At 31.8% G+C, this 13,874-nt stretch overlaps 1 protein-coding gene and 1 long non-coding RNA gene across 2 annotated transcripts; one reads left to right on the plus strand and one right to left on the minus strand.

Moving 5' to 3' along the window:
- Window positions 1-485: 485 nt before the first annotated feature.
- Window positions 486-13,874, minus strand: LOC132729995 (proteasome assembly chaperone 1-like). Its single transcript, XM_060715834.1, has 6 exons — window positions 13,717-13,874; window positions 12,376-12,482; window positions 6,170-6,381; window positions 3,424-3,628; window positions 2,448-2,584; window positions 486-1,313 (listed from the first exon to the last, which is right to left on the minus strand). The coding sequence occupies exons 1-6, from the start codon at window positions 13,803-13,805 to the stop codon at window positions 1,239-1,241; spliced, it is 825 nt and encodes a 274-aa protein (XP_060571817.1). The 5' UTR covers window positions 13,806-13,874; the 3' UTR covers window positions 486-1,238.
- LOC132729996 (uncharacterized) lies at window positions 6,502-9,681 on the plus strand. The gene is made up of 4 exons (XR_009625707.1): window positions 6,502-7,987; window positions 8,514-8,581; window positions 8,773-8,830; window positions 9,067-9,681. It is a non-coding gene; the product is annotated as an uncharacterized LOC132729996 (long non-coding RNA).

Here is a 13,874-nt window from a genome sequence, read left to right on the forward strand (position 1 = left end):
CCTCTGTACATTATTCAAGGGACAATCTGGCACCGGAGTAGAACCACCGACATTCCGTAAGCTAGCTGGAGAGCTTTCTCACAAGAAGAATCCGACAACCCCTGTACGGCTCAAACCTGCAGCGACAAGAACCGTCAAGACAATTTCATAAGCGAAAAAATAAAAATACAATTATATCTGATATGACCAGGGTTCCTTAACAGATAATACACATTTTAAAAATGACCTTAAAATGAAAAGAACATTTAAATGCTTTAAACTCAAATTAAAAACCATTCTGACTATTGACTCAATTTAGTTCTCGAGTATATTTCTTTTTAACTTTTTCTCTTATCTTTTTCATAATTTCCGTTTTAAGTGGCCTAATTAATCTATGTCAGATTTTCAATATTACATTTTAAGGCTTTAGATCTCACTGGAGTTCCTTTAATATTTATAATGTCATCAACTTTTCCTGTCACACAGAAAAATCACCAAACTCTATCAATGTTTCATTGTTTATTTCAAATCTCACATGATCTATATTGAAATATTAGACAAAATGGAATTCAAATTCAAGCAACAGAACCTTTTTTAATCTCGCATTTTAAATACGAATTTTGAACACTTTCTCTTTTAAATAGAAATAATGAGAAAATGTAATTTTCTTAAGCCATGCGATTGGTCTGTCCGTTATATACAATACTTTAAAAAATAAATTTACAGTGAATCCATGGTCAGTGGACCTGACACTCAGCAGGTGGGCTTTTCTTTACATTAATAGTACAAGTATGGATTTTCCACAGTGTGCACTGCCAGAGTTAATTATCCTAGAATTTGTTTGGTTTTAAATAACAACAACACTGGTCTGGTCATGTGGTGAGACTCCAGCTTTAATGGCTAAGGAAGACCTTAGTAGCCCCTTTGTGTGTTATTTCAGGCACAAGCAGGTACCAGAGTAGTACCACCGACGTTCCCTAAGCAACCTGGATAGCTGCTTCACAGGAAAGTACCTGGTGGGAATTGAATCCACAGCAGTGAGGGGCAAGTGGTTCAGAGTAAACACCCTCAACCACTCTGCCATGGACTACACCATTTTTCTGGTTCCAATCCTTGATGTAAAATCTTTTAACAAAACTGTCCTTCAATTTCAACCTTTTTTCGAATTTCCTTTGAATATTTGTCCACACGAAAGTGCACTTGGAATCCAAACACGTGAAGGTTTGTGCAATTAATTTATAAATAATGTGTTCCCAATATCATAAATACATCACATTTTGAACAGAATATAGCTCCACAATCTTTTTTAACGCTTCCTCTGCCCTTGGATTTTCCTGAAATAAAAAAAGACTATTGAAAATAATACTTCCTTATATGGTGCATAGTAATTTGTTAGTAAATAAACTTATAGGCAAAGTAACCTCCAAGTGGTTATGGCCATTTACATTGAAACACTTGCCCCTAACTGCTATGGGATTAAAACCCCACAGAGACTCAAGGCTTTAATGTGAAGAAACTATCTAGCTAGCTTATGAAATATATGTACAGGTGCCCTTTCTTTCCAGAATTATTAGAAAGATGAGTACTGGAGGTTTTCCTCCCAACCATTTTGGTGCAGATAGTGTCTGAAACCATGTGGTAAAGGCTCTTGACTTCATATTACTTGCCTATACCAATGTGGGTTTGAATCCTGTCAGAGAGTTTGAATGATTTCATGTGAGGAAGCTATCCAGTGTGTATCTATAATGCACAGAAGAGCACCTGAGGTCTTCCTCCACCAGTAAACCTGGAAAGTTGCCATATGACCTTAACAAGGTCATTGTGACTTCCAATCTAATAACAATAATATAACCACAGACAGTTTCACTTATGCATGGACAAGTAGAACTGCCCTTACAATTTGTTGAACAAGTGAGCATAAAATCTTCAGGATGAATGTTTATGCAAGATACCAACATACAAAATGTCAAGTGCATTGAATCCAGGTTTATAGAACAATGCTTACAAGAAAATTTGATTTCTTATTTCTGAATGCTACTTGTCAAATATCTTAAGCTCTTGGACAATACAGGTTCACACAAAAAGGCGTGAATATATTTTCTTAAATAACTGTATATTTAAACTAAGTGAACCTTGGGGTGTGGCCAATTTTAATCAAATGGGCATGGTTTATATAGCATGGTGTTGCAACATGCCAAATATCTCGTTGGGCATTGCAGTTTCTGAGGTTTTTTTTAAAGATTCTATTTTAAAGTCTATCTTTAGACTTTTTTAACCTACAGTACTTATACATCAGACTGTATATATAGCTCTTTTATAGAGAGCCACCTATGAACTGTAAAGTTTAGCCAAAATCCAGGACATGTTATATACAGACATTGCGGACACTACATGTGCTCAGGTAAGCTCAACTGAACATTTATTGAAATAGAAAAAAATATTTAGTAACAAGAGAATCACAATTTTACCTGTATAAGATCTCTAATTGGGGTTGACTGTAGTAAAGGATGGAATATCCTTATAGAGGCATAGTCCGGATATACTGAATCTGTGTAACAAATGTATAATACAGTTTTCAGATCCTTCATCTGTGCATATGTTAACACTGAAACATAAAAAAATACATACTGTTACATAACATATAGAGATACAAATACATTTTATAGCTTGTTATGTAACATCTCAAATCTTATAAATCTTACCTTAGTGCAGTAACGGGTTAACTCCCATTGAAATTTAATAGGAATAATTCCATTACTGCAATAAGCAGACAATATGTAATTCTTGTTAAAAAATTACAAGTGTGTTTTCCTCATATTAAGTTTGACGGTGTGCTCACTGCTACATAACATGGTGTTTAAAGTTCTGCTCAGGTTAATGACTGCAAAAAGAGGTTTGACAAAGGACCTTGTAAGGTTGATATTTACACATAAAGTCTAGAAGAGGTCCTATCATTACTTCTTGAAAACCTGTGATTAAATTCTTCTTTTTTTCTTCCTTTCTTTTGACTGTATATCAATTTGAATTTTTTTTCAAAGTGGAGACAATTATGATTCATCACAAATGCATCTTTTTTCTTCTTTCAACAACATATTCACATAATGGTCTTTTATGTTATTATATTATGGTAAAAGTGAACAAAATCACAATGAAAGTAGTATTAAATACATGTACATTTGTTGTAATATAACAATACATTTGTGAATGAGTCTAGAATACTGATATCAAGTAAGACTGTGGAAAGAAGTTACACATTTCTGGAACAAATTTAATGTGACATGTCAACAAATGACCAAAACTTTAATATCCTTTTTTAATCATGGGTAACTTTTTTGCCAGAAAACACCAAACAACAGCAAAATCACAATTAGACATATATTTTGATATCAAACAAAGTAATTTAAAGAACTTTTTTCTCACATGCCTTAAGATTATATTACTTACATTGAGCTGGCAAGCCGGAGACAAGATTAGGCTGTTCTAGGTATGGTCCTAACGGTGTTCCAGGAAATTTGTTGGTCTTTAGTGATCGGAGAAATGGTGGATTCATGTCAGAGACAGGCACGTCACTTTTATACTCGCTTGTCATACACGAACATAATATTGACATATAGAAATGTGGCGAGTCGGAACTGATGCAGGAAAATAACTGAAAATGTAATATAGATACGGGTACTACAAAATCAGAATTATTTGGGGGATATTAATTTTTGAGGTATTTCAATCAATGAAATTTAGGATCCAGTGAAATCTTACACCTTCTACTGTACTGGGGTCCTACATATTTACCGGACAATCAGTTTACCGGACAAAAGCTATTACTGCTGAATAGTGCTTTATTTTTTGCTTCAATTAAAAATCATACATTCTGAATTGTACACACACTTTCTATTTCAAAGTAAATAACAACAAAACCACTCTCAGGTAAATATTGTTGATTAAGTTCTTTATCTACTAACATGCCCTTTTGTTTACTAGTTATTTCATGACCTGGTCATGCGAGGGATTAATCTGTTCTGCGCAGGTCCGAATATGGAGACCCTTAATGGGTTTTTTTAGATAGATTTTACTTTTAACTCGTTTCAACGTTACCTCAAGAGACAATCGTAACATAATCATATTTTAATGATAAAAGTAATTTTAAAGAGCTAGGTTCACTAACCATGGATTTTTGCCCAAGATTTTTGCAAAAAATAATTTGATGAAAAGTTCTTGTTTTTAGGTTTTATTTATAAGTTCAATCCTTAAACTGTTAAAAAGTTATGAATTTATAGACATATGTTTACATTTAGTATAATTTATTTTCTATGGAAATACCCCTATTTCCAGCATAATTAGGAAAATTCACGTATTTTTGGTGTTTTAAACGAAAATTAAAGTATCAGCACAGTCCAGCCCCAACAAAATCATTACACCATTGTGTTGTAATGTATCAAAGGCTTCAACTATATCAATATAAAGTTGGGGCCTGCCTGTGCTCTATTCCAAAATAAGATTTTTATCTAATATCTAAACGTCATTTTCTGGCATTAATTTCAGTAAATGCAAACAATGGAGCATGTATATTGCACTCAACATTATTAATTTTTATTCTAAGTTGTTGAAATATGATTCATAACATATATTTTAATAAATGTTTGCAGGAAAATCATTTCTAGTAAATTAAAGGCACTTTCACTAAAATTAGTACGATTATGTTTTGGTACGAGTTCGACGGTTTCCACTGTAACAGTTGTAAACAAAACTCTGGCAGGTTAAAAGAATTATATGTAAACGCTTATAAATAAATGCTGAAATTCTACTTATGCCCTAAATATTTCATTCTTAGAATTAGCAAGGTGTTGTTATGTAATTTTATTGATTCATTGAAAGAAGTTATGCTGTTCAAGCTATTTTATTGCTGAATACTTGATCTGGGTCCGGTTCTTTCGCCCTCACAAAAAAACAACAACAACAACATACAACTGTGGTCTAAGTTGTCTTTTACAAAGAAGTGCAAATTAAAAAACATATAAGGAAACGGGTTACGCCCATGGGAGGAAACTCTACATGAAATAAATGTAAATAAAATTGATTTTATGGCTTTTGTAACATGCTACATGATGACAAAAAGGAAACTGTATGACAAAGAACAGAAGAACAGAATTCCATTTGATAATTAAAATGTTTTATACGTTTAAGGATCATGAGGGATCAATACGTTAATTGAGTTAATAGTTTTAATTTCAATTACACCCTAAATATTGGCCTCTTCATTACAGGCATTGCTGCCGTATCTATTTCTAGTGACATACTGGGTTTTTCAAATATCTTATTCTTGCCATTCAATAGCCGTAGCTTCCTTGCTGGTTATTTAAAGATTAATTTCAATTCACGACTTCAAAAAATTTTGAAACACAATGTCCGGTAAATTGAGTTGTTTACACGATTTTTTTCCTATTATAATGCCCTACTTTAAAGACACATTTCTACAGTCAAATGTTTAATTTCATGTTTGATAAAGGAATGTTTACGTGCATTAAGAACCCAAAATTATTTGGGTAAAATTACATTCTTTTTTATTATTTTAAATAAAAGTTACAGATAAAAAACTTCATATTTTGTCCGGTAATATGTAGGACCCCAGTAAGATTATTATGATTTACAATTTTTACATATTTTGCAAAGTCAGAATTCAAGAACCAACGAAACTGTCCTTTCTGACAAAACCACAAAATTTCATACCTAAAACATTCAATTATTTTACAGCATTGTTATATCATTTTAAGATTGCAGGTGGCAACAAAATATATCCATGTAGACCAGTGCAGAAAATGTATCTGTAGTTTTACCTTAGCCGGCTGGCGTCGATGGAAAATACCAATGCAACCAGTGCAGACCAAGACATCCAGTATATCTGTGTTGTTTGATCATGGTCTACACTGTTCGCTTAAATTTCAGTACATTTCTTTAAAATTTCCCTAAAAATGATAAATTGTTTTGATGGTTTTGAACTTTAGTCAAGCTTGAACAATAGACAAGTCCATTTAACATATTTAGCATGGTAAGGGTAAAATAATATTTGGACAGCGCGAAGATTGTAATAATGTGAAGGATTAACAGCAAAATTATTATAGTCAGAAATCTTAACAAACCACAACAGTATTATTTTAAATTATAAATCATTATACAAAAAGAATATTAAATCTACCTGTTCTGTAAATGAATATGACTGCTCTGGACTGACATCTGTTTTACACAAGCAGAGAAATGCATCTGGAATTTGTCTACATCTGTAGATATAACAAGTCTTGTCTGTGGGTGACAGCTGATCAAATGTGTTTATATCAGTATCTTCCAGTCCACTGAATAATGCACCAACTACATAGTAATTCTCAGTGAGGATGTATGACTGAGCAAATGCTGGAAAAAATAAGTGATAAAGAAGATCTTTGTCACATATTTCAATCATATATTCATATGAAAATAGAGACAAGAATGTATTTTATAATTTAACCCTTACCTTGATGGAATCAAAGTGATAATAGTCTAGTAAAAATAAAATATGACCCAGAACTAATTGCAAAAGTTTTGAATCTTTGTTCATTGAATAGGTCTGGTATATGTATATGTCAGAAAAAAAGTTGCACATATAACTCTGTGCACAACTTTTTTTACAAGCGTTCAAAGTTCACGAATTTTAACTTTATATTTTAAGACCCGAACTGTACACCATACACGCAGTTTTTTCCTATGACGTAACAATTTTACGTAGGCACGCGCGTCATTGAAAACTTGTCATATGATTTCGTGAAACTTCCGTCGAAAAATAAATATCATTTTTCATCAACAATAGCCTTTGGATGGCAAAGGTAAGTTTGTTTTGTGTATTTTACATTTACTTTTATCATTTATGCCTTTTTACTTTCACTATAAGTGCCATAGTTAAATAAAACTACGATTTTATGTTAAATATTTTTGGAAATAAACAGCAAACCAATATCACCAGTAAATGTTAGTATTTGATTTTTTTCTATTCCTAAAATAAACGATATATATATATTTATAAGAAAACGATGTTAATAAGACATATTTAATATGAAAACTTTGTATTTTCGACATTATATTGTTACTTTGAAATGAACAAATTTCACGATTTTTTAATCTACGGAAGACAAAACGGGCCATAATTTACGTCGTGAATATGCATTATTTTATTATAACAATGTATTTTATTGTTCTGGTCGGGGACCATCAAACGAACACTTTTTGAACAATTTTCCGTACAAATTTCATAATTTCTAACCTAGAGACCTTAAAATTTGACACAGTTCAGCTAGGTTCTTCTCCTAACTTACAAACTGGTTTGTTTATTTCTGATTGTATTGACACTTATATCTGAGGCTCTACAAGGAGGGTATCAAAATTACCTAAATTGTCTACACTACAGTACAATGTGTCCAGACAGATATGTACATCACATGATTTAATTAAGATAAAAGCTTGGGGTGTTTTGATTTTAGATTTTTAACATGATATACAATATTTCAGCAACAAATGCTGAAGTTTTGGATATTCTATTGTTTACTCTGCAAATGATTATAGCTGGTATATGAGGTCAGACAATGCTTTCTTGACCCCCAAATTTCAACGTCAACATTCTAGAAATAGACAATAAAAATATTACTTTACGTAGGTTGAAATAAATTTATTTACTTAATTTTAGAAGAAATATGCATTTATTGTTGATGAAAAAGTGACTGACAACCACTGAACAAAGAAAATACTAAATAAAGCATTTTCGGGGCCGTCCGGGTTTGGTGGTTGTCTGGTTTTGGTGGTCCCAAACCAGTATATAAAACAATATTCAGATTTACATGTACGTATATATAAATTTATATTTAGATATATATTTTGCATTATTAAACATGTAAATGTACATAAATAAAATCAATTATACTTAATTTCAGATAGGACATCCATGATTTACATGATGATTATCTAATGTTCAGCTATCTCTTGTATCAAGGTGAGTCATACTTTAAGTGTTATCTATGCACAATTTCTATCTATAATATATGAACAATGTCTGTTTTAACTTGTCCTTTTTTTAAATATGCTATTATGTGAAATGAACCACACCAGTAGCTCTTCATAGGAAATTTGCAAAATCGCTCCCGAGCTTTCATACTACATGATTGCCCGGAACATACAATACATTCCTTATATGTTCACCTTCCTCGGTCTGTTGTGATTGTATAACTTACTGATTTAATATTTTAAAAATGCAAAGTATAACATAGTACGGATATTTTTTGTTATTGCCTACATTTAACACCTATGGAAAGTAATGCCGAATATTCATATTGGCATTGGCAAAATGAAGTCACGCTTTATTAATCAAAGTGGAAAAATGAAATGAACGATTATGTCATTTGAGTATCTGTTCATGCAAAATATACTTGTTTCTTTTAAATACAAAGTTAATATGCTAATATAAATATATGCTAAATTCATACATGATTTCTCACAAAATATGTCTTTTATTTCTATAGATGATACAAGCCACATTACCAAACCATGCTGATGGAACAAACAACGATTTGAAGGACGTTGCATTTCGGTATGTTTATACTGACTACTGTATATTAAATAAATAAAAAAGTCATGACAATTTCTCTGTAAATATACACATGCTTGCCACTAAGTTTTCGGACAAAGGTTTAATGTATGTTAAATGCAGGGAAATAACATAGGCTATTTAAGGTAGGCTGAAATAAATGCACATTTTATACTGAATATTTTTTTTTCCAGAAACCCGTTGTGCATTTCTGATTTCGGGATCTACAAGTAAATATCAACATGACAACAGGTATATTTTGTTTTTACCAATGTCGGATGGTTTATACATTCATCATGTTCCCATGTGTCGATATTGGTCTGAATAGTAAGAAAATCAATACACAAACATATATAAAATAACATATTTCATAAGTTATATACATGTTTATTCATATTTTATACTACATAATACTATCGTTACTGTGAAATAATGCATATACAAAATAATAATATATACAGATCTGTAGATTTAAAATATGCTTTCAGATTCTACAACGTGCGTATTTTGTGCGCAGGATATCCAGAATTGGTCCCAATTGTCACTCTCAGAGAGAAGGGAAGCAACAGTGTTAACCATGCTAGCGATCTGAGTAATTCAAGTATACAAGTATACGAACAATTACAGGCCAAATTGTGCACCAAGACTGCAGAAAGGATTTTATTCACAATAGAAACATTTCAAATAGTTCCAATGTTAAGTGTGACCAAGTTAAAATACCTTTAAGATCAAATTCTAACTTTGCTTTTAAGTGTAATTGCTTGTTCTGTGGTAAGCCTGCTAAAGTTGCATCTGGTAAACGTAGATGTTCATCCTGGTAGAAGTTTTGATTGTCAGGAAACACATCGTCGGAACCCACGGTACACATTCCGTATATACTACATTTTATAAATAGCCTGGGTTACCGAGGATGCAGGAAACAATACAACTCAAATGTTCTGAGAGAAACAATCTGTGGGGAAATGTTGTTTTAAACAGACTGTTGTCAGTTTTAGATTTTCGTCAGATTCGAAGAATGTATATTTCAGATAAGACAATGAAAACCCAAATAGTTTGGCATATATATTCAAAAGACACCAAAATGTGATTGGAATAGATATTTGTTATCTCCTACCATTCCTGCACGCTTTCTATGGTATAATGTGTAAAAATGAAGTGTTCCGGCAAAATGCTGCAATATTTCATTCGCCAACAAACAAAGAAGAAATTATTACAGGCGGTGAAAATGCCATGAGGATATTATATGATGGAGCTAGGGAGATAAATTTGAACAGACTGATATTTCACAAATTTGTAAGTAAAACCATGTCAAGTTGATCTGTTGTTCAAATTCAAAGCATTCCGCCTACGTCTGATGCTGCGGCGCAACACTCTATGCAGTCATATTTTCAAACACAAACATGGATTGGAAATGATAAATTAGATCCAACTGAATGGGGATAGGAACTTCTCGAAGGACTCTTGTACCCACAAAATCTACACAACCCGCTGCTCCAGATTTTCTTTTAAATATTATCAGATGCAATTGCAAAAAATGCCACTCTGTCGCAAACATGACCTCGAATGTTCGGTTGGTTGTGGAGAATGTCATTGTATTAGCTGTTCAAACTGTCGGTCCATTTCAGATATTGATTTTGCAGACATGGAGGACTAGATCTTGTATCGACACAATGCTCTTAGAACTAAGTTGTCAATTTTTACCTGTTTTGTATTGAAATGTATTCATATTTTGTGTTATTATTGGCAATGTTCATGCATCTGGCATCTTGTTTTTACATAAGCAATAGAGGTTTCACTTTAAGTTATTCATATAAAACTTTGCAGACAAATATGTTCTATATATTGAACAGTCTCACATTCCTCGCGAAGTAAATACAATGTAGCTTGTAATTAAAACAAAAGATTTATAATAATGCTCTTTTTGCTTTCCATATGAAGTAGTTCTTTAGTATTGTAGTTATACTCTTTTATCCAGTGTCAAATTATACTAAAATTTATGCACAATACTTTACAGTAGTAGTATTGTACATTTAGAGTTAGATTGTTTATTGAATACATAATTATCAATGCTTTCTTATATTTGCTTGTGTTGCTACACACTGTTTTTTCTCTAATTGTCAATGTCAAAGTTCACCTTAAATAAAAAATGTATTACTATACTCTCTGAAATACAGAACGATAATTTCAAATTTATAGAAGTGGTCTTATATGTTGTAGACTGTTATGTGTTAGTACAAGCATGACAAAAATGTAGTTCTTGTGAATGAAACAGCCTGTATATTCGTGTTCTTTATATTTATTATCACTACATTGTTGCTTGCCAAATTAGGTAGCTCTTCGGTACATTTGTACATTTGTAATATAGTTTTATTCCGTGTGTAATGTCAAATTTCAACAAGTGACACTTAAATGTATATACTACAATTTCTCCATAGACCGTATAGTTTTGGTAATTGTAACTCGCTCTTAATTATACTTACTTGTTGTTGTTGTTCTTTTTTTTGCTTGAAACAAACAAATTATTCACAATGCGTTGGATGTTCAGAATGTTAGCTAAACAAAGTGTACCTGAATTATTCAACATTTATCTAAAAACACATGTTTGTCCATTTTAATTCATATGAATACAGTTGACATAATTTACAAAGTACTTCTTCATGCATAAATATGTTATTATGTATTGTTTTTACTGTAAATATGCATGGAATGGATGATTTGCTGCTTATATATCGGAATTTGACTGGTTAAAAATTTTAACATAAAGTGGGTGGGGTAATGACACCAGTTTGTCATAGAATTGCCCACCAACAAATTTTTATTTATTTTAAATGCATAAATTTTTGTGTCAACATGGACAAAAATTTGTTTGTATGAAGTTTGCATGTAATAAATATGTTTAACTTATATACAAAATGTATAGAAGTGTTTTTTTAGTATCATCGGAAATTAACAAATTACGCCGATTTTATAACTGAAATTTAAGGGTGTCAACTTGAAAGCTAGAATTATCACATTTCCCCTTCAGCAAAAGAGTGCAACTTTTTTCCTAATATCAAGCAGATATGGTACCATCATAAAATTCCAAAACAAAAACTTTTGCAATTAGTTCTAGGTTAGCTTGATTTTCGGGCTAATTTGACTAGACTATAAGACTTTGCCACCGATATAGAGGCAAAACAGCCTGCATAATGTGACCAGGCTTTATACTGTTGGCTGACTAACTTTAAGCACCAAAATTGCTAATGGACAGTACCAAAAAGAAAAGCTGGTCTAGTACATTTAAGAAATTCAGCAAGTTTTGGTTTTAAAGATTTAAGATCAATATCTCAAATATAGATATTTCATTTACAGTGGTGCAATAATTGACAGAAATAATAGTCTAAAATTATAAATGATTATTTTCAAATATACAGAATGCACATTCTTCATATACTTATCAATTCATTATGGTGAGATATACATACATTCAAAATCTTTTGACTCAAAATTAAAAGATTTATAGCAGGACAACACAAAATATACATTGTACATTGAACTCTAGTCTTAACAACTACATGTATCATGCAAAAAACAAATGGTTGACAAGACACACAGACAGACAGATGGAAGACAAACAGCAATTGATCCTAAAAGCTAGAAAAACGTGCAATGTCTAAATGAAAATTGTGTGCTGCTGACAAGATAACTAAACATGCAAACAAATCAACATAATGATACACAGGCATTCTGTTATAATGGTCCTTGACCTTTGAGTTAATGTAATAATGGGCCTGAATTGGGTGGTAGAGCAGTATTACCTGATGCTGCAGGGCCAATTGCTATAATAAGACTCTGACACGGTAATTTCCCATCTGGTTTTTTGAGAACTTCCGCTCGCACTACAGGAGACCATCTTATATTTGTCCTAATAAAAAGTAAAATCACTTCATAAGTCACATGGTACATGGTTCAGTCAAATCCAAAGTTATATTTATGATTTAATAATGAATAGTTTAAGTTAGAAGGTCGTTGTTTTGTATGCTAATGCTTTGAATTACTAAATCTTCTTTTTTTTTTAAATTATAAGCAAATGGAATACATAATCATTACAGACAAACAAGCTTGTTTTCTTCGCTTTAAAAAAAAAACGCATTCTCAGTAGAACCATAGCGATGTGTGTTTAAATGTATAATTGTATTTTTAAATAGACAAATATTGATCATAGAGCTAAATGTATGTATATCTGTGATAATTATCGAACAATAAGCCTAAATTAAAGCCTATAAAGGGACTGACAATAGAATTTTAGAATGTGTTTCACGGAACAAGCAAGCTTTCGTTAATGATCAATGGACAAACTTCTACTGTTAGTAATTGACGCAATTATCAGAGCCCAACAACAATTATTTTCGGTACTTTTTTCATTTTAAAGGGGTTGAAAAATAAACTTATTTAAACAAAAAAGGATTATTATAATAATTATGTAAACAATTTTAAACGATGTTGATCAATTGCAACTAAACGCTTTTTTTTTCTCGCCATATGGAGATGACAAAGATCGTTATTCATACTTTCTTTACTGTAGCCAACATTGGCGATTATAATCTCTAACATACAAAGAAAATTGCTGTTTCTTCCTTAAAATCTTCACTTAAAGACATAAAATTGCATAAAAATTTTTGACTTTCATATAATTTTGAAAAGTGCCATACGGCTCGACCAATACATGCAACGTGTCCTAGCTAGCCATTTCCTCTTTATTACTTTATAAGGTTATTTACATGTATTTAAAAATGCCAAACCGCTTGCCTCAACAGTGTGTATAGGCTACAGTAGTCTTATGTGACTCACATACGGCTAGAACTTTTGGCTAGCAAGTACGGCTAGCCACTGCCTTTAATCAAACACTGACCATTTATCAGCCAATACTTTCTTTATTCACAAGAATGTTATCATGTAAATATCGTTTTGGTTGTATGTACTAATTACTTTTTTGAAAATGTTACAATTAAGAACAATTAGAAATTGTTGTGAACAAACTATGTCCATTAGAAATTGTTGTGAACAAACTATGTCGCGAAAACACATGTCACTTTAAAAAAACCTTTTTGAAAAAAAAAATATTCCTGGTAAAATGGAAATATAAAATGATAACACACGTGGAAATAGTTGGACAGTCCAATTCATCTTCGTCTTCATCAACGGCTCTGGAACGTGACTGAATAATTTCTCCAAAGAAACTTGCCATTTCATGAAGGTTTCAGTGTACTAAATTTGGGGATTTACGTTGATTTATTTCGGCCCAAGAAAGTTCGAC

The sequence above is a fragment of the Ruditapes philippinarum genome, unplaced genomic scaffold (genome assembly GCF_026571515.1).
Source record: "Ruditapes philippinarum isolate M1 unplaced genomic scaffold, ASM2657151v2 ctg3147_1_1_1_1, whole genome shotgun sequence".
NCBI lineage: Eukaryota > Metazoa > Mollusca > Bivalvia > Venerida > Veneridae > Ruditapes > Ruditapes philippinarum.

Bases quoted from the DNA above. Each gene is read 5' to 3' on its own strand.
- LOC132729995 (XM_060715834.1), bottom strand. From the start codon at position 13,805: ATGGCAAGTTTCTTTGGAGAAATTATTCAGTCACGTTCCAGAGCCGTT. The intron at 6,382-12,375 runs GTAATACTGCTC...TATTTTTTCCAG, and splicing joins AATTGGCCCTGCAGCATCAG to CATTTGCTCAGTCATACATC. The intron at 2,585-3,423 runs GTAAGTAATATA...TTTATGTTTCAG, and splicing joins CTCCGGCTTGCCAGCTCAAT to TGTTAACATATGCACAGATG.